This window comes from Phoenix dactylifera, chromosome 16, assembly GCF_009389715.1.
Source record: "Phoenix dactylifera cultivar Barhee BC4 chromosome 16, palm_55x_up_171113_PBpolish2nd_filt_p, whole genome shotgun sequence".
NCBI lineage: Eukaryota > Viridiplantae > Streptophyta > Magnoliopsida > Arecales > Arecaceae > Phoenix > Phoenix dactylifera.
Genome location: NC_052407.1, coordinates 9,241,226 through 9,262,636, shown reverse-complemented (window position 1 = coordinate 9,262,636; position 21,411 = coordinate 9,241,226). Strand labels below are relative to the sequence as shown.

At 36.1% G+C, this 21,411-nt stretch overlaps 2 protein-coding genes across 2 annotated transcripts; both read right to left on the bottom strand.

Annotated features, from left to right (window-relative positions):
* Positions 1-1,198: 1,198 nt before the first annotated feature.
* LOC120104136 (tryptophan aminotransferase-related protein 2-like) lies at positions 1,199-7,933 on the bottom strand. The gene is made up of 6 exons (XM_039114676.1): positions 7,903-7,933; positions 5,548-5,689; positions 3,950-4,253; positions 2,079-2,356; positions 1,659-1,960; positions 1,199-1,383 (listed from the first exon to the last, which is right to left on the bottom strand). The coding sequence occupies exons 1-6, from the start codon at positions 7,931-7,933 to the stop codon at positions 1,199-1,201; spliced, it is 1,242 nt and encodes a 413-aa protein (XP_038970604.1).
* A 234-nt stretch (positions 7,934-8,167) lies between these two features.
* On the bottom strand, positions 8,168-12,885 carry LOC120104135 (tryptophan aminotransferase-related protein 2-like). The gene is made up of 5 exons (XM_039114675.1): positions 12,782-12,885; positions 11,304-11,607; positions 9,445-9,722; positions 9,024-9,325; positions 8,168-8,511 (listed from the first exon to the last, which is right to left on the bottom strand). The coding sequence occupies exons 1-5, from the start codon at positions 12,883-12,885 to the stop codon at positions 8,327-8,329; spliced, it is 1,173 nt and encodes a 390-aa protein (XP_038970603.1). The 3' UTR covers positions 8,168-8,326.
* Positions 12,886-21,411: the final 8,526 nt, after the last annotated feature.

Below are 21,411 nucleotides of genomic sequence, written 5' to 3'. Positions count from 1 at the left end.
TGAGGCTCATCATATAATTATACTTGAGATACTTAAATTCCTGATTAATGAGAATCCTCTTGTAAGAATTATTCCTACTTTCTCTCTATTCTCTCTCCTTTCCCATTTAGTGGATAAGTAGGATTTCCCAATGAGCATGTAAGAGATGTATCCCTAGAGTGGCCAGTCAAGATATTATTTTCTAGCTGTAGAAGAGAGTAATTGTGCCTGCTCCTCTTCCAACTATCATCCGCTCTATATTGTATGTGCCATAGTATGGTTTCTGCCACATTATAATTGGTTGCATCGACATACTCTTCCACTTTTTAAGTTTTCAGCCCAAGTTCAATCCCTCCTCCCAAAATTAATAAGTTTGGGATGAAAAAGTAAACTCCACATCCCGAAAAAGTAACTTCTTAAAGAGAAGATTTTGTTTTCTGATGGTTACTTTTTTCATGGAAAAACAAAAGGTTCTTTGAGAGAAAAAAGTATATATGTAGAAATGGTCTTTTTCCTTTCCTAGGTTCCTAACACGACTCTGGATCCCCACTACCTGAGTTTGAGTTTTCTCCCTTCCAAGTTCTCTATATACCGGCTCTTAATATTTTGAATCTTGTTTCTAACATTTCACTATGAAGTCTCTTTTGATTCAGAATATATTCAGTTTTAGCTCTAGATCTTGTTAGTTCTTTAGCAGTTTTAGAACCCACTGGCTCTTCTTTTGTTGTCGATGGTTCTCGTTCATGACACCGAGAATTTGCTTACGACACTCACAGAGCCCCTCATTTTGGGAAAATGGGCCATTGGGCCACCTTTCTAAGCAGTGAAGCCTTGAACCGGTCATTGCAATCATGTTGGCTTTAATCAAACATAATAGAGAAGTAGTCATCAAGTTATATATATATATATATATATATATATATATATATATATATATCAAAATCACCATCATAATAAATGAAACAAATGAAAAAGTATCTAAGAAAGGGAAACGCCCCACGCAGTTATTTATCCAAAAAATGCCGATAGAATTACAATTTGCCGTTAACAACATGCCACACTCTAAGTGCTTGTTAGTTGGTAAGCCTCGAGGAGAGTGGTGCCAAAGAAGTAATTTAGCTAAAAGCTACTGATAAATATTTTGATATCTCCAACATTAGGGAAGTAATGCTCCCACCGAGGTGAAAAGAAACTATTGTCATCAACAACAAGCAGGGACTCAATGAAGGGACGAAAGCCTTTCAGTGAAAAGATCAAATGTCTCATCTCGATCTATCATGCTAACTCGGGTATAGTTGGGACTTGCTCCAAAATAACTCCCACCTCGAGTAAGGATCTTGTGGGTCCTTAAAAAGCTCGCACAATCTTCTATTCCTTCTTTTTCACATTTCAACCATGCAAAGGCTGTAAAACAAAAGGATTAAGAAAAATGAAGAAGAACAGAGAAACTTAAGTCAAATATAAGAAGCTGAAATTTATGTTACTTCTATCAAATAAACTAGTTACTTAGACTAGTCATAGATAGTTTCCTTCTGAAGTCAACAAGTTAATCAAGACTGGTATTTAGAGCGAAGCAGAAGCAAACTAGCTTACAAAATATTCATCAAAGCCTAATCTAACTTGCACTTCCAATTTTGAACATGAGAAACAGGTAAGTTTTAAGAACTATAGTCACATACCAGGAAGAGTTTCAGCCTTCTCCCCGGTGAACTTGCAAGTTTCAGATGGGAACTCCGGCAAGCTAAAGATTTTTGAGGCTTTGACAGCTTCTCGTAACTTCTTCCACCGATCGACTGGAAGACGCCGGCCAAAATCGAAGAGCTTGTTTGGGTTTTCAGGGATTGGATGCTCATAGCTATCTGAGACTACTTTAAAAATCTTTGCTACCTGAATCTGTGAGACTTTGGACACTCCAATGGTGCTTCGATCTATAAATTTGGTCATCTTCTGAGCAACAGCAGTGTCCTTCACTAGAGCCCACCTGTTTAACAAAGACCTCAACTAAATTAGAGAAGTTTGCTCATTCAATTTAACCATAGATTATTGAAAAGAAACCATCCTAATTTTATGGAAAATAGAAATTGAAGAGGCATAGCTACCCAAGACGAGATCCAGCATGGCCAATGCTCTTTGAGACAGTAAAGATCGAGATGTCATGATCTGCTGGGTTAGTAATTGGTGTATATTGAGGCCAATAGTAGGCCAGGTCATGGATTGTCTTCCCACCCTCAGACTTCAAGACTGCTTGCCTTCGAAAGCCATCAAGGTTGCTAGGAGAACAAACCAACTCAATATATGCATCACCCTTAAATGTGCATGCATCCCCAGCCCATCGAAAAAGTCCAGATCGAAGGTAATCCATCAGCGGTGCATATGTCTGCAATTGAAAATTTTGTTAAATTTGATCAGAGAAAATTATTTTCCAATAACTTATCAATGTAAAACCACAAGAGAAGCTCAATCATCTATGCTCCCAAATTTATGCAGTCTTGTCAAGTCAACAGATCGTTAGGGCTATCATCATATCCATAGGTTGTGTCTATTTGAAATTAAACTAAGTTAGAACATATTAGGGTCAATTTGGATAATCCAGTAGGATTGGACTGAATATCCTACCAAAATTCATGGCTAAGGCAGCCCATTTAAGCATGGTTCAATCAACCAAATATATCCCGGCCCAAATCCTATAGGAAGAGAAAAATGATCTCTATGGATTTTTTTTTCTCTTGCAGACCAATAGGCCCATAGGCCAGAATTTAAACTAGGATTTGATGTGTCTTTAGAAAATGAGAGCCAAAGAGACCAATAGGATAGATTTCTGCAGGATTTTTAGCCTAATTCTATAGAAATATCCAAATAGGCCTTTAGCATGCTATAGATCTTGTGTACAAAACTAAACTAAACATATTGTATTAAGGCTTTTCCAACATAAAATTATCAGAAGATAAATTGATGGAAGATATTGTGAGAATTAGTAGAAGCACTCCTCTCAGGGAAGAAAAGAATTATCAGAATCTACGACAATGAAACTATGAAACGGGCAAATGAAGAATAGCTACATTAAAAAATTTAGATGAAAAACAAATACTGACACCTTGTTGGAGAAGAGCCATTCTCTTATGCTATTTATATTAGATTTAATAGCTTGTTGTAAAACAACATAGCAATTTATTTATATAAGGCTAATTAACTCAATCGGGTTATAAATCCATTAATCAAATATTTACTCGGGGAAAAAGTAATGAGTGCATCATGGTTGATCTCTATCCAACTTTCATTAATTTTGCAGGGCATTTTTTGTTAAAAAAAGTAATGGGAACCCCCTCACATCTATTACATACTCTTTGATATAGACACCAGTGCAAGTACAAAGTGTGGATACTTGCTGAACTGTCATATTCTTTCATGTCTTAAAAAAAAGAGTGTCAATTCTTCTAGCTTTTTATATTTTTCTCACATATCTATATAAATTTGATATATAGTAGTCATTCCTAAATGTTTGAAGCAAGTACTTTAAAATAAACTGAAGTACAAAACATCAACTCCTATATAGATAGAAAACATGAAGGGTTCTATGCCTGATATATATTATTGATCTTTTTTTGTTCAATCTAAACTTTTGAGACTTAACAAATGTATGATATTCATAATATTGCTTTGTCATTTCTTTCTTGTTAAACATTTTTCTTGGCTATAAAATAGCAAAGCAATATTATTTTTTTAAAGAATAATTACATATATGTAAACCTTACCAAAAAAATATCAAGTAAGTTTTAGTTTATAGCGATATTCTTTTTTTCTTGATGATAAAGGAGGCCGCAAAACCGGCCACCCGGATATCAATATTACTTTTAATGATTAGTTTTCTGTTCATAAACTATATCTTAGATAGAACTAATACCCTTTAATTTATTGCTAGTCATATATTTTACCTAAGCATCAAATTTGGTGCAATGCAAGTTGAGATTACCAAGTAGTAAGGGACGGCAGACACAACGTTCATTGGGCTGGGGGTATCCGATGGTGATAAAGCATAGATTGCAGCTTGCAAGAGCTGGCTCGAGCCTGTGCCAACAATTAGGTATCGATCCTCGGTCACAGCGTTGCCTACGAGCTTGTGAAGGCGTCGTATCTCTCGAGCAAACTCGGGTTCAAGAAACCAGCAAAAGTTGGTCACGTCCGAGAAATAACTTATCGTCTGCCAACTCGAAATAGTGATGGCCCCTTGATCCCCCATCCCTTTCCAAAATGACTCGTACATGGTTGGGTCTCCACTGCATCATTTGTTTGACATCAGAATTGTTATAATCAATGCTCTACATAGAGATGTGGTCTCTTGACCTCATCTTTTTCCCCATATGTAGTTACTATGTTTGGTTAGGCTATATACAAGTTGCATATACAGCTTATTTAGCATGTTTGTGCAGTCTATACGCAGCTCTCTTGACAATATATGTAAATATTAAAAATGTAGAGGAGTTTAATAACCAGTTTGATCCTTTCTTTGATTGGAATTCAATACATGGTCTCTTGACCATTAGCATTTAATTCTTGGTAATGGACACTTTTATTACATATACTCACAATAGTTCTTACACACAGTTATATCAACCCTTCACATAGTTATTTGTTCCTGCACATACTTATATCCATATGTACAACATTACTTATAACAATATATATATGTATATATATGTGTATATATATCTATATATATTATGGTAAAACAACGTAAAACGGTTAGGAACTTGGAATTAAACTCAACATGGACTAAAAGATGTGATCCGGTCATATGTACCAACATATGTGCCCATATATGTTATAGGATTTTATAATGTTAGGAAATTTCAAAGAAAATATGAAATTATATAAAAATTTGAAAAATAATTAGGATAATTAAGAATAACAAGACAAATATGGCACAATTATTGTTTCTATGTATCTATTCCGGTCAACAGTATCATGGCTTCTAGCACCATAATTAACAAATTAACTTTAAATATCTGATCAAAAAATTGTTCAATTTTGGAACAAAATGTATACCATGAATGTTTGTTGCCTTTTAGAACATGAATGTTGTTCTCTTTCACAAAAAAAATCTGTTTGGATATTCCTACAAGATTGTATTGAAAATTTTATAGGAATCGAATCTATTGGCCTATCTAGCTTGTATTTTTTTGGAGTTTGTCTAAACCCAGTCTAGATTTTAGTTTTGGACTGCAGGAAAAAAATCTCTCTCTCTCTCTCTCTCTCTCTCTCTCTCTCTATATATATATATATATCTATATATATATATATATATATATCTATATCTATATATATATATATATCTATATATATATATATATATATATATATATATATATATATATATATATATATATATATATATATATATATATATATATATATATATATATATATATATATATATATATATTGGATATGTGTTGGATGGAGGTTTGGTATTTTTTCAACTGCAAGATCTCATCCCCAACTTCACCTTCGGTGAGGGCATCCAACCAAACCAACAAAAACTAAAGCGTGGGGGGTGGTGAGGATAATCACGCATCGAGATTAACGATGGAGTCCTTGGAGGTGGGGGGGCTTGCCGTTGGTGTTGCTGATGACAGTCTCTTGATTCGCAGCCATGTTCCTCGTCCATGGAGATGACGTGCAATAAGAGTTATTGGTTTTGGTGATTCACAAACTAAAACATAGTCAAGGATGAAGGAAATATATAACTATAACAAAAGTTACCATAAATTATATGAATTATAACCCGCTAGAGAAACCAAATGAACATGCATTACCTCTAACTTAGTACAAAAGGCTTCTGCCTCCCCAGGTGATAGATAACACCAAAATTTCTTTGCTTTCACATTCACTTGATAAATAGATGTTTCATGCAATCCTATTTTTTAGGCCATAAAGGGCAGTTAGAAAATGAAATTATAGCTTCATTCATGTCTTTTCAATTTTTGAATTCATTAAAGAAATCTAAAGTTTGTTTATCAAAAAAAAAAGAAATCTAAAGTTTCTTAATTAGTAGTTTAAAACACCTTATATCCATAAACATTGAACATTTAAAAATTTAATGTTTCTTTTTCTTTTTCTTTCTTGAGTTTTTGGAGAGGAAAGTTGGGAGCCCATCAATTCATTTCAATAGAATTGAAATGTTTACAAAATAGTTTTAAGAAGCATAACTGATCGACAGATACAAGTTTAGAAGATAATTTAGAAGAAGCAACAGAAGCCCATTTTGACATGAAAACCTTGATATTCTTGAGGATAATATCAACCACTAAGAAGCTTGCCTTCTGAAGGTTCTATTGTTTCTTTAGTTCCAATCCCAACCTTATAATTAAACTGTACATCCAAAGTAGATTCGCCTTTGTTTGAAAATGAAATTACCAACTTTTCTTTTGTATATTTACTCCTTGAGTCAAGCTCTAACTATTAGATACACAAATTGTATGCTAACTCCAACACAACGCCTGGTGGATCAGTCAGAGAACATAAAAAGTACTTCTTTTCACTATCTGTGATTCACAAAATATTGAAGAGAGGAAGTTGAGGTGGGATACAACTCATGAAGAGATAAGCGGTTCATTACCAAGTGATAAGAAAAAAAACTTTTCCATAGAAAGCATAACGAACCTTACAACGTATATACAAATAAAAAAAAGGAACTTGGAAAATATTTTTCCCAAGGATATTTTAGTGGATAGTCCTGGCTTTGAGTTGTTAATACCATAGCATGATCGAACTTTTGCAAAGAATCTCCTAGGACCAAAAATTTTGTAGAATTTTTGGCTACAATATGTCTCTTTTTGTTAGTGATGTATTTGGCTTTTTGTTCAACCATTGAACCCTTGTCTTTAGGTTAATGGGCTAGAATGTGCCACATTACTTACCAATTCATTAGATAGTTTGTGTGTATTAACAACTAGGACATGAATTTTTTTGATTGCCTAGCCAGTAAAAATCTCAACCAGGTGATCCACCGACACTCTCAGCAACGATGTTGGAGTGCCTAGGGTACACATGCAGCCGCATGGGTCATGGATTCTGACCGCACGGATTGCATGTCCCGATAATACAAATCACGGGTCCCATACATATGGGTCTCGAAACCCAATATAAGTTTAGTCTTATTAGAAAAGTTTGATTTAGTTTCGATTTTTATAAACTTTCTTTATGAGAACTTTTGATATTATAAGAAAAGTTAATAGTTAGAGCTTTTCGAGTTAGAATGGAACTTGAAATTCTACAATAAAAAGTTGAAGAAAAGAGTCATTTTGTACTACTTATAAATATCCCCATGGAGGCTCATCTTATAATTATACTTGAAATACTTAAATGACTGATTAATGATAATTCTCTTGTAAGAATTATTCCTGCTTTCTTTTTATTCTCCCTCTTTTCCCATTTAGTAGATTCGTAGGATTTGCGAGTGAGCATGTAAGAGATGTATCCCTGGAGTGGCCAGTCAAGATAGTATTTTCTAGCCTTACAAGTGAGTAATTGCACCTGCTTCTCTTCCAACTATCATCCTCTCTATATTGTATTTGCCATAGTAAGGTTTCTGCCATGTTTTTCATGGAAAAGCAAAAGGTTCATTGAGAGAAAAAAAGTATATATCAAGAAATGGTCTTTTTTCCTTCCTAGCTTTCCAACATGACTCTGGATCCCCACTTCCTGAATGTGAGTTTTCTCCCTTCCAAGTTCTCAGTATGCCAGCTCTTAATATTTTGAATCGTTGCTTCTAACATTTTACCATGAAGTCTCTTTTGATTAAGAACATATTCAGTTTTAGCTCTAGATCTTGTTAGTTCTTTAGCTGTTTTAGAACACACTAGCTCTTCTTTTGTAGTCGATGGTTCTCATTCATGACACATTGAATTTGCTTACGCCACTCACAGAGCCCCTCATTTTGGGGGAAAAAGGCCATTTGGCCACCTTTCTAAGCAATGAAGCCTTGATCCAGTCACCGCAATTATGTTGGCTTTAATCAAACAAAATAGAGAAGAAGTCATCAAGTTTTATATATATATATATATATCAAAAACACCATCATAATAAATGAAACAGATGAAAAAGTATCTAAGCGAGCGAAATACCCCAAGCAGTTATTTATCCCAAAAATGCCGATAGAATTACAATTTGCCGTTAACAACATGCCACACTCTTAGTGCTTGTTAGTTGGTAAGCCTCGGGAAGAGTGGTGCTAAAGAAGTAATTTAGCTAAGAGCTGCTGATAAATATTTTGATGTCTCCAACATTAGGGAAGTAATGCTCCCACCGAGGTGAAAAGAAAGTATTGTCATCAACAACAAGCAGGAGCTCAATGAAGGGATGAAAGCCTTTCAATAAAAAGATCAAATGTCTCGTCTCGATCTATCATGCTAACCCGGGTATAGTTGGGACCTGCTCCAAAATAACTCCCACCTCGAGTAAGGATCTTGTGGCTCCTTAAAAAGCTCGCACAATCTTCTATTCCTTCTTTTTCACATTTCAACCATGCAAATGCTGTAAAACAAAAGGATTAACAAAAAAAAGAAGAAGAATAGAGAAAATTAGGTCAAATAAAAGAAGCTGAAATTTATGTTACTTCTATCAAATAAACTACCTACTTAGACTAGTCATAGATAGTTTCCTTCTGAAGTCAATGAGTTAATCAAGGAATTTTCATAGCAAGAACACCTAAACAGTTATTCTATTCATGATAATAACCTAAACATGTTATTTAAAACATGACAAGAGTAATTAAGCTGAGATGGAGATCGAATATGCTGTATTCCTTCGATATGTGTGCTAAAATTTTAAGTATTTAAATTCTAAATAATGAAAAAAAATCCATGTATTCGCAAGGAGATGACGGTCTATATAAATAGGATCTCACGCATTGATGAGACCAAAGCGACTGGTACGTAGAGCAGAAGCAAACTAGCTTACGAAATATTCATCAAATCCTAATCTAACTTGCACTTCCAATTTTGAACATGAGAAACAGGTATGTTTTAAAAGTTGCAGTCACATACCAGGAAGAGTTTCAGCCTTCTCCCCAGTGAATTTGCAAGTTTCAGATGGGAACTCCGGCAAGCTAAAGATGCCTGAGGCTTTGACAGCTTCTCGTAACTTCTTCCACCGATTGACTAGAAGGCGCCTGCCAAAATCGAAGAGCTTGTCTGGGTTTTCAGGGATTGGATTCTCATAGCTATCCGAGACTACTTTAACAATCTTTGCTGCTCGAATCTGTGAGACTTTGGACACTCCAATTGTGTTTAGCTCTATAAATTTGGTCATGTTCCGAGCAACAACGATGTCCTTCACTAGAGCCCACCTGTTTAACAAGGACCTCAACTAAATTAGAGAAGTTTGCCTCATTCAATTTAACTATAGATTATTGAAAAGAAACCATCCTAATTTTATGGAAGATAGAAATGGAAGAGGCATAGCTACCCAAGACGAGATCCAGCATGGCCAATGCTCTTTGAGACAGTAAAGATCGAGATGTCATGATCTGCTGGACTAGTAATTGGTGTATATTGAGGCCAATAGTAGGCCAGGTCATGAATTGTCTTCCCACCCCCAGACTTCAAGATTGCTTGCCTTAGAAAGCCATCAGGGTTGCTAGGAGAGCAGACTAACTCAATATATGCATCACCCTTAAACATGCATGCATCCCCAGCCCATCGAAAAAGTCCAGATCGAAGGTAATCCATCAGCGGCGCATATGTCTGCAATTGAAAAGGTTGTTAAATTTGATCAGAAAAAAATATTTTCCAGCGGCTTATCAATCTAAAACCACAAGAGAAGCTCAATCATCTATGCTCTCTAATTTATGCAGTCTTGTCAAGTCAGCAAATCATTAGGGCTATCATCATATCCATAGGTCGTGTCTATTTGAAATTAAACTAAGTTAGAACATATTTGGGTCAATTTGGATAATCCAGCAAGATTAGATTGAATATCCTACCAAATTCATGGCTAAGGCCGCCCATTTAAGCATGGCTCAATCAACCAAATATATCCCAGCACAAATCCTATAGAAAGAGAAAAATGATCTCTATGGATTTTTTTTCTCTTGCAGACCGATAGGCCCATAGGCTGGAATTTAAATTGGAATTTGATGGGTCTTTAGAAAATGAGAGCCATATGAACCAATAGGACATATTTCTGTAGGATTTTTAGCTTAATTCTGTAGAAATATCCAAATAGGCCTTTAGTATGCCTTAGATCTTGTGTACGAAACTGAACAAAACATATTGTATTATCGCTTTTCCAGCATAACATTATTAGAAGATAAATTGATGGAAGATATTGTCAGAATTAGCAGAAGCTCTCCTCTCAGAAAAAAAAAGAATTATCAAAAGCTAAGACAATGAAACTATGAATCAGACAAATGAAGAATATTTACATTAAAAAATTTAGATCAAAAACAAACACTAACACCTAGTTGGAGAAGAGTCATTCTCTTATACTATTTATATTAGATTTAATAGATTGCTGGAAAACAACATAGCAATTAACTTATATAAGGCTAATCAACTCAATCGGGTTATAAATCCATTAATCACATATTTACTCGGGAAAAAAGTAATGAGTGCATCATGGTTGATCTCTATCCAACTTTCATTAATTTTATGGTGCATATTTTGTTAAATAAAGTAATGGGAACCACCTCACATCTATTACATGCTCTTTGATATGGACATTAGTGCAATTATAAAGTGTGGATACCTGTTGAAGTGTCATATTCTTTTATGTCTCAAAAAAAAGAGTGTCAATTCTTCTAGCTTTTTATATTTTTCTCACATATCTATATAAAATTGATATATAGTAGTCATTCCTAAGTGTTTGAAGCAAGTACTTTAAAATAAACTGAAGTACAAAACATCAACTCCGATATAGATAGAAAACATGAAGGGTTCTAAGCCTGATATATATTATTGATCTTTTCTGTTCAATCTAAACTTTTGAGACTCAACAAATGTATGATATTCATAATATTGCTTTGTCATTTCTTTCTTGTTAAACATTTTTTTTGGTTATAAAATGGCTAAGCAATATTATTTTTAAAGAACAATTATATATATGTAAACCTTACCAAAAAAATATCAAGTATTAGTTTATAGCAATATTTTTTTTCTTGACGATAAAGGAGGCTGCAAACCGGCCACCCGGATATCAATATTACTTTTAATGATCAATTTGCTGTTCATAAACCTTATCTTAGATAGAACTAATACCCTTTAATTTATTGCTAGTCATATTTTTTACCTAAGCATCAAATTTGGTGCAATGCAAGTAGAGATTACCGAGTAGTAAGGGACGGCAGACACAACATTCATTGGGTTGGGGGTATCCGATGGTGATAAAGCATAGACTGCAGCTTGCAAGAGCTGGCTCGAGCCTGTGCCAACGATTAGGTATCGATCCTCAGTCACAGCGTTGCCTACGAGCTTGTGAAGGCGTCGTATCTCTCGAGCAAACTCGGGTTCAAGAAACCAGCAAAAGTTAGTCACGTCCGAGAAATAACTTATCGTCTGCGAACTCGAAATGGTGATGGCCCCTTGATCCCCCATCCCTTTCCAAAATGACTCGTACATGGTTGGGTCTCCACTGCATCATTTGTTTGACATCAGAATTGTTATAATCAATGCTCTACATAGAGATGTGGTCTCTTGACCTCATCTTTTTCCCCACATGTAGTTATTATGTTTGGTTAGGCTATATACAAGTTGCATATACAGCTTATTTAGCATGGTTGTGCAGTCTATATGCAGCTCTCTTGACAATATATGTAAAGATTAAAAATGTAGAGGAGTTTAATACCCGGTCTGATCCTTTCTTTGATTGGACTTCAATACATGGTCTCTTGGCCATTAGCATTTAATTCTTGGTAATCAACACTTTTTATTACATATACTCATAATAGTTCTTACACACAGTTATATTAACCCTTCACATAGTTATATGTTCCTGCACATACTTATATCCATATGTACAACATTATTTATAACAATATATATATATATAGTGATATAACTACGTATAGCGATTAGGGACTTGGAATTAAACTCAACATGGACTAAAAGTTGTGATCCGGTCAATGGAGGGACCGGCTATTAAATACATCAAAAATATATCACTCATATGTGCCAACATATGCGCCTATATATGATATAGGATTTTATAAAGTTAGGAAATTTCAAAGAAAATATGAAATTATATAAAAATTTGAAAAATAATTAGGATAATTAATAATAATAAGACAAAGATGGCCGAATTATTGTTTTTATGTATTTATTCCGGTCAACGGTATCATGGCTTCTAGCACCATAATTATTAACTTTAAATATCTGATCAAAATTGGCCAATTTTGGAACAAAATGTATACCATGAAAGTTTGTTGCCTTTTAGAACATGAATTTTATTCTTTTTCAAAAAAAAAAAAATCTGTTTGGATATTCCTACAAGATTGTGTTGAAAATTTTATAGGAATCGGATCTTTTGGCCTATCTAGCCCGTATTTTTTAGGAGTTTGTCTAAAACCAGTCAAGATTTTAGTTTTGGGCTGCAGGAAGAAAAATCTCTCTCTCTCTCTCTCTCTCTCTCTCTCTCTCTCTATATATATATATATATATATATATATATATATATTCTATTGGATATGTGTTGGATAGAGGTTGGGTATTTTTTCAACTGCAAGATCTCATCCCCAACTTCACCTTCCGTGAGGGCATCCAACCAAACCAACAAAAACTAAAGCGCGGGGGGTGGTGAGGATACTCACGCATCGAGATTAACAACGGAGTCTTTAGAGGCGGGAGGCTTGCCGCTGGTGTTGCTGATGACAGTCTCCTGCTTCGCGACCACGTTCTCGTTATTCTGCTCCATCCCTTTCGTCTCCCTCTCTTCTTCTTCTTCTTCTTCTTCTTCTTCTTCTACCCTTCGGATCTCCCCACGGGCCTCTTTATATATAAAGAGAAGGGCATATGCCAGATTCGGCAAGACATGGGTAGCATTTAGTGTCAACAAATAAGCCCAGGATTTCATTTCCCTTCTGGCTTCTTTTGGCAAGTATCTTGGATTAGATTTTATCTGATATCATTTTTTGCACCCTTATCCTAGAGCACCAAATAAGATATGCACATGATCGCTAATATAGAAACACAATTCCAATTAATGCGGATATCTTTTATTGGTTTCTTAATCTCCGTTTCTCCTCCCGGGTTTGAAAAAAATTGAAGGAATAGAGGATTATTGCCAAGGATGGTTGTTTAACCCTTAAAGAAGTCCTTTCTTCCATGCAGCATACATGCGCCAATTGGAAGGAAGGATTGGATTGTTAGTTTCCAAAAAAGATAACATGAGTTTGAGAAAGCTACTTCCCGTTTGTAATGCTTGTTGGAATAAAATAAATTTTTAATTCAATTTTAACAAAAATAATCCAATCATATCAGAGTAATAGCAATCCAAATCTCTAAGAACATGTTTGGTTCGTGAAAAAGGAGAGAGAATGTCATGCCCTGAAAAGATGGCCCGAGCCGAGCATGAGAGAGATGGTCGTACATCCCCAGGGTTAACCCCATATGATATGCAGCCTTTTTTATTCAAACACATGTCATTCCAAACTCAGGCACTGGTAGTAGCAAATAACTAATACTCAAAATAAGATAAAGGTAATTTAATTGAATTAATTATTGGAGGATCCTTGATATTGAGTACAACTCTATTATTTATACTGATACATAACAATTTTCTTAAGGAATAATAACTATCCACCTCGATAGTTGCTTTGCATGTCTGATCTTCACTCCTAATAGTCCTAGTAACAATTGTCAACCATCTTCCACTATCCACGTATACAAGCATGATCATTCTGCAACACTAGACCAGTAGTCATACCACATCAACCTTTAACTTATTTTGACACAACTTGTGTTGGTTGTCTTCCTTCATCCGACCTATAATGTTAATTATTATAACAAAATTAATATTTTTATTTATAATCATAACATGTTATTATTTTAATACTAATATATATTTTGTTTGAAAAATAAGGTAAATAGAAGTAATATATTAAACTATTTCATAATATAACTATAAAGTACAATAATGTCTTTATGTTATAATTAAAATTATAATTGAATACTAATATAAAAATAAAATGATTAATCATATATTATAATATAATATATAGTAAATACAATATATGTTCTATCAATATGATATAATATATATAATACTGGTATAATGTATTAGATATACTGATATACCAATTTTTTCTGCTAGACTAAAGGGTATCTTTGTCCCCATATTTCAGCCTACGATTATTGCACTAGGGAGATCTTGGATATCCGATTTTAAGAATAGATTTTCCGTCATTAAGTTGGGGCGTAATTTGAGGAGTGGGGGTAATTTAAGAGCATTGCCACATAAGGTCACTATATATGGTACAACCAAATATGGTGATCTCATTACCTCTACCTTCATCATTATTGATCTTAGGATGATCTTCCTATACCAAATGCCTTGAAGAATTTCCCAACTTATTAATTGCCTGGGTATAAATAAAGAAGATTGAGCTTTTCTTTCATTCAGTTGTAAGTTCCTCTTTGCAATGCATATTACTAACAACATAGAACATCATACTATATTTCGATCTTCTTACTACTGTTCTGGGCCAAAGTTTTATGCAGCCCTAGTCAATGCCATCCCGTCATAGAAACTATCATAATAAACCTCCGTAGACTCCGATAGGTATCTATGCTTTCTTTATATACTTGAAAAGATGATGATGGTTAAAATACAAAAGCCCCCTAAATCAACAATTTGAAACTTCATGATCAATGTAGATAGTCAAGACTAAAGAGTATAATCAAAGAAAGAATCCAAATTGTCCCATATAATTTTTGATCACTTTAAAAATGTCAACATGTAGGTTTACAATGTAACCGTAAATTTAAATATCGAACTGTTCTTTTTGATATATGCATGAGGCAAATGGATCACACTTCATGGAGAAAGATGTAGAATCTATTTAAGAGATTCAAAAATATACCATGATGAAGTTAAACCCCTAGTTTTAGTGTGGCAGAGTTAAACTAATAAATAATATCCTCCTTCATAGTCACAACATTTTCCCCCTAAATTCCTCCTCCAGGGAGATGACGTGCAATGAGAGTTATTGGTTTTGGTGATTCAGAAACTAAAACATAGTCAAGGATGAAGGAAATATATAACTATTACACAAGTTACCATAAATTATATGAATTATAACCCGCTAGAGAAAACAAACAAACATGCATTACCTCTAACTTAGTACAAAAGGCTTTTGCCTCCCAAGGTGTCGATAACACCAAAATTTCCTTGCTTTCACATTCACCTGATAAATAGATGTTTCGTTCAATCCTATTTTTTAGGAAGCATAACTAATTGACAGATACAAGTTCAGAAGATACCTCTTCTCCGATGTCTCCGACCTTCCGAGGCCAAATATAATTTTCGAAAAGTCCATGAAGAAATTTGTGAAGACCACTTGGGGGGCGGGGCCTTAGCTTACAAGATCGTATAACAAGGCTACCACTGACCGACCATCTAGAGGAAATCAACTGACTTTGTAAGGAGGTGAGACCAATGCCAGCATCACACAAATATTCAATGGCAGCCGGTGGCCTTGCTCACATCGATCAGCGCTTCTTGGCCCTTCGCCTAATGGGGATGGACATCCTCGGACCGTTCCCATAAGCAACCGGAAAAAAAAGTTTCTAATAGTGGCCATCAACTGTAGCACCAAGTGGGTCAAGGTCGAGTTATTGGCCCATATCACCAAGTGAATGCTTTCTTAAAATCTCAAGTCCCCACCTCAGCTAGGCAAGGCTCTGACGATCTCTTAGCGATGACTTAGCAAGACCGAGACTGAGGGACAAGGCCCCAATAATTTTTCGACAATAAGTTCCCTCGAAAGGGCTGATCTAGATGGTCATCGAGATGATTGCATGTTGCATCGAGCAGCTCAGCTTGGTGAAATTACATACATCATAGAAGTTAGAGCAAAGATGAGACAGAAAGTTATAAAGAATAACTTTTATTCATTGCTTTAATTACAGTGGTGTTAGTTTTACAATTGAGCAACTTTACAAGGAACATGGCCTAAGACACTACAGATAGCTCGGATAAAGCAGTTGCCAACCAAGAAACCATACTTCATCTCAGTCGCCACTTCAACCTCATCAAGAAGCAACTCGATGATGGCTGGATCTTCACTGACTACAACATCCAGAAGGAGTCCAACCTCCATCTCGCACTATGGCTCCTCAAGAAGGCCGAGGCAATCAAGTGGAAGTCCTCAGCCGAGCAATCTTTGGGGACTCAATGATGTCCCGATGAGCTCGGCCAAAGGCTCACATTCTATTGCTTGGGTGGCCTTTCTTCAGCCTCCGCATTCTGATGTCGGACAATCTGCAGCTCCATCGAGAGCTTAGAGATCTTGAGCTCCACCTTTTTCGCTTTGATTTCAGTCACCCTCGAGAGCGCATCTATCTTAGTCGCCCTCCAGTGGATGACCGCTTTCTGTGGCATCCTACCGCGTACATGCCCCTGCTAGCTTCAACCTTAGCCACCCTCTCCATGGCTCGTTGAAGGGCCTCAAGGTGGTCTAGAAGCCACTCTATCGATGAAGGATCCATGGTGACTGGGCAAGGGAGAAGGAAGATAGAGAGGAGGAAGATGGAAGCTGTTCCATCCACGAGGGGTGACCCCCCTCTCCTTTTATAGAGTTCCTGGATGACCGAGATCATGCCATCTCGCCTGATCACTCGCCATGTGTTAAGCTTTCTGAGCCTTGGTGGTCCACATTCATTTTTGGAAGCTTTCTGGGCCCTCGATGTTATTCGCTCATAAAAGCAGCATAAAGTTCAACAAAGTGAATGCATTGGAAGGTGAGTCTGAGGAAAATTCCTCGGAATGATGAAAGTGAGCATGCACAACATCATCCACACCTTCATGAGGCAAACGGGCACCGTTGGTAGATCATCCTAGATGCATAGCCATGGTCATGCTGAGATTGGGAGGTAAGTGACCGATGACCCTACCTCAACTCGTTTGTCATCCTACCTCCATGAACTGATGATAGCCCGCATGCCATCTTGCCCTGGCAGACCATTGACTCATATAATGACTTACATAAAGCCCACATTAGCCTCACGTTAACCTGCTTCGAACGTGTCACGTTCTAGATTCAGAGCATGATTTGTCACGGCCTAAATTCGGAGCATGACATGGCCATGCTACTGAGGGGTCTAACCCACGATAACACGAAACCAAACATTTCATTTAAAATTTCAAATCCATCTTAGCTTTCAAATTCATCTCAAAGAAAATAAATAAAAGTTTAATTTTATTATTTATTAAATACAACCAATATTGGTTCAGAGCATCTACATCAAACATAAATATAAATCCATAAACTCCAATTCTCTTCACAGTGATGCAAAAGACAGATTACATGGAATATTTATATTGTTTTAGGGTCCCTCACAATGAATATGAGTCGCAAACACCTCTAGAATTCAACTCAAACAGAAAATTAATAAATATCTAGACTTTGGTAATGAATCTTATGCCTTGCAAGCAAAAATGTGCTTTTCGAGACACTTAACAACCATAGCTGCCATCAAATTATATTGATAGTATGGGGCATTATTAAATAACTCCTCGACCTAATTAGACACTTTGAACTAACAAGGTTTTCTACTATTGGATTACAATTTAGTGATCAGGATTCTTCAATTGATAAGTATATACTCGGCAAAATTAATATTATAGCCTTGAGTTTTCAACCACAACTTTCTCATCTAACCTCTATGATTCAAGTTGTGTTAGAAAGCTTACTCGATATAGAAAATTCTATTGTGAATAGGAAATTTTTTGAATTTTCTACTATATATATTGCATATTACCACTCTAGTGCCGCCATATAATCACACTTAACAATAATATGAGGCTTGTTGGTGATCATCCATGATTTTATTTTATTTTATTTTTCTGCTGACCCTTTTCCTTAAGTATAAATTTCAAGACACGTTGTATCATGTATGCTTTTAATGAGTAGTATGATATGTTGATTTTGGCGTGAGCTGATACATAGAATAGGGATCCCACAATATATGGTTTTTTATAGATAATTATTTTATATCTCTTACATCATATCCAATGAACCAGATTTTTTTAGTTTTTAAACATTAATATTAAATTTTGTAGTGGGTGCATCGTCCATTCTTTTAGACCAATATATAAATCCAATAATTCACTCTCTACATCAGATCATAATAATATATATCATGAAATGTAGAGTGGATTTTGCACTCACCATCAAATTCAATATATTGTTTATTGAAAAAGAAAACCAAAATCATTACCTAGGTGATCTCAAAGGCATAAACTGCTTAAATATATACCTAGATAATCTCATGCCTACACCTCAAGTCACTCCAAAATTGACAAACTTAATATATCAAAATATGGATTGTAATTTTACAGGTAATTTACAAAAAATAAGAGAAGATCAAAATATATTTTCTTGATAAGGGTAGATATTTAGTTTCCATCTGTTTGATTCATTGGAGAAAGATTGGAGGAAAAAGAAAAGTTTTCCACTCTTTTGAAATGTTGAACCTTATGCTTTAAGGTACTTCTATCAAAGAGATGGAAGGTTCCAGCAGAGGTGGAAGACTTTCTAGCTTATACCTACCTTGCAGAACAAGCACCTTGAAAAATTACATCTCCATGGAAAACCTGGTTAACTTTCAGTCTCTTTCATACAAATCAAACAGACGTAGCTAGGACTTTCTGCAGTCATTTGTTAGATATATTCAAAAGACTAAACGATTAAGGCAAACTTGCGTGTGTTATGTCGCCACCTTAGTCTTAAAGACCTAATTAATTAATATAGTCTGTCTGATACGTGTACCTGAAGTATGGCTTAGAAGGTGCCATTTGTTTGGTCCATTCTCCTAATTGAGGTCATCCCTCGACAACGGTCAAATACGGCTTAGAAGGTGAACTAACGACAACATGAAGAACAGCAACCACGCACACACTCTTCAACAAATCTCACAACAACGCATGGAAAAAAGAAGCCTCCCCTGAAACTCAACCATATTCTAACTACCAGTTAACCACGCTAAGATCATATCGAGTTCCCTTAATTCGGTCAAAAAAAAAAAACCACCTCTATAAATACCAAGCCACTAGCCCCTCAATCCCATCGCACACATCTTGCACCCTTCCCTTTGATAACTCTCTAGATCTTGTGCGATCGTACCACCATGGCTTCCAAGACTTCCTTCTCTATGTTCTTCCTCATTGCACTAATGTTCTTAAGCCACAGCATGGCTTATGCAGCTCGCTCGCTGCTGCAAACTCCGGAGCCACCAACCCTGCCAAAGCCCACAGTACCTCGGATGCCCGACGTTCCAACTCTTCCAAAGCCGCCGTTGCGTCCACCGCCCGACGTTCCAACTCTTCCAAAGCCGTCGACATTGCCGCCGATGCCCAGCATGCCGACTCTTCCGAAGCACACGTTGCCGCCGATGCCTGCCGTGCCAGGCGTGCCCAAGGGTGCATTGCCACCCATGCCCACACTGCCTCCATTGCCTTCCATCCCAAAAACTCCTTCCGTTCCAAAGATGCCGATTCCCTTCGCCACCCCACCCCCCGTAGCCTCTAAGCCATGATGGCCATGTGGATTGCTGTCCAGTTTGATTGATGTATTAGTATGGCATGGAGAGCCGTTATGGAAGCTGGTTGAGCTTTTAGATCGGCTTGTAGTAATAGCACAGGATTTTATATATTGCATTATTGTGAGTATACTTCCATTGTATTCTATGCTTGAGCATGGATTTAGTATCGTCATATAATAAATATTATGATTATTACGACCAGATTGCCACATCTCTCTCTCTCTCTCTCTCTCTCTCTCTCTCTCTCTCTCTCTCTCTCTCTCTCTCTGCATTTTAAAATGAAGAGGAAGGGTTGGAAGATTACTCTCATTGGATGCGTATGCGTAGGCAGTTTTTTTATATTAAAAAAATGTTTACTGGGGCATCTTTTATTTTCACCTATTAGAATGCAGGCGTGACCTAATAAAAAACTCCTAAAAGAAAAACAAAATTATGTCACCCATGTTGAAGAAGTATAATGTTGAAAAATTATATCCTATACCACATGTGCCATATGGCAGTGCACCATACCAATCACCTCATCTTATTTCTGTAGGCTCCATTTATCATGCGCTATTGCTACTCCGTGGTGCGCTACGAACGTAGGGCACATGTCGTAGGACATAATTTCTCCAGCCACACCTCCTGGGACTAAAACTGTGCAAAATTTATTGTTGGCTCTTTGGAAAAGAATGGAGGATAATGAATAAACTTTCAGGAGGCTAGCATGAGAACATTAATAGTTAATGCATATAGTTAATGTTTATTACATATTTATTTTTAAAAATTACTATTCATGTAAATATCTTTGAATTTATTCTATTTTTGCAAAGATATCCCTTTAATATATATCTTGAAAAATTACAATTGGTGTATATATCTTAGAGTTATCCCGTTTTTGCAAAGATATCCTTTCAACATAAAATGATACCTTTGGAAAAATATTTAGCATTTTCCTTACAGAGCCTTATCTTTACATGTTTTTCAGGAGTATTAATACGAAAAAGTAATAAAGTTTTTTTGCACTTAAAATAGTTAGGGGCAAAACCTAATGGGAGGGATACCGTTGCAATAATAGATGATTACAAGGGTCATCTGCAAATATCAATCCTTAAAAGGTAAAATATTTCAAAAGATGTATTATAAGGACACATACACAAAAACCCCAAAACCAGAATCCCACAAAAAGCAACCAAGAAAATCCCGTCCAACCCCCCAAAAAGCAATTCATTACCCGTTTCACCACAAACCCAGATTCCCTTGTCTCTAATCCCCAAGAACTCAAATGCACGGACTGTTTAATTCGTAGAATAAACATATTTTCGTATTAAAAATCGCATTTTGGGGCTAAAATTTGATCAGAGTTGGAATATTTTCGACGTCTTCATCAGGGTTATAGAGCAAATTCCTCGTTTTTGTGATCCTAATCTTCGTATTTTCCCTCTAGATTCGGAGTAGCTGGGGCTTTCCATGGCTCTGCAACTCAGCAGTGCGGGGTTTTGCCTCTTCCGTGGGAGGAGAGCTCTTACCACGAGAGCCGTTGCCTCTGAGACTCTTACAACGTTGAAGGAAGAGGACAGGGTGAAGCTGGGAAGGTCGGATGTGAAGGTCAACAGGCTGGGCTTGGGTGCTTGGTCGTGGGGAGACACCAGCTACTGGAACGACTCTGGATGGGATGGTAAATGCCTCTACCTTTGAT

Bases quoted from the DNA above. Each gene is read 5' to 3' on its own strand.
- LOC120104136 (XM_039114676.1), bottom strand. From the start codon at position 7,933: ATGGCCTTTTTCCCCCAAAATGAGGGGCTCT. The intron at 2,357-3,949 runs GTAATCTCAACT...TTTCAATTGCAG, and splicing joins CTGCCGTCCCTTACTACTTG to ACATATGCACCGCTGATGGA. The intron at 1,961-2,078 runs GTAGCTATGCCT...TTTGTTAAACAG, and splicing joins CATGCTGGATCTCGTCTTGG to GTGGGCTCTAGTGAAGGACA.
- LOC120104135 (XM_039114675.1), bottom strand. From the start codon at position 12,885: ATGGAGCAGAATAACGAGAACGTGGTCGCGAAGCAGGAGACTGTCATC. The intron at 9,723-11,303 runs GTAATCTCTACT...TTTCAATTGCAG, and splicing joins CTGCCGTCCCTTACTACTCG to ACATATGCGCCGCTGATGGA. The intron at 8,512-9,023 runs GTATGTGACTGC...TTTGTTTTACAG, and splicing joins GAAGGCTGAAACTCTTCCTG to CATTTGCATGGTTGAAATGT.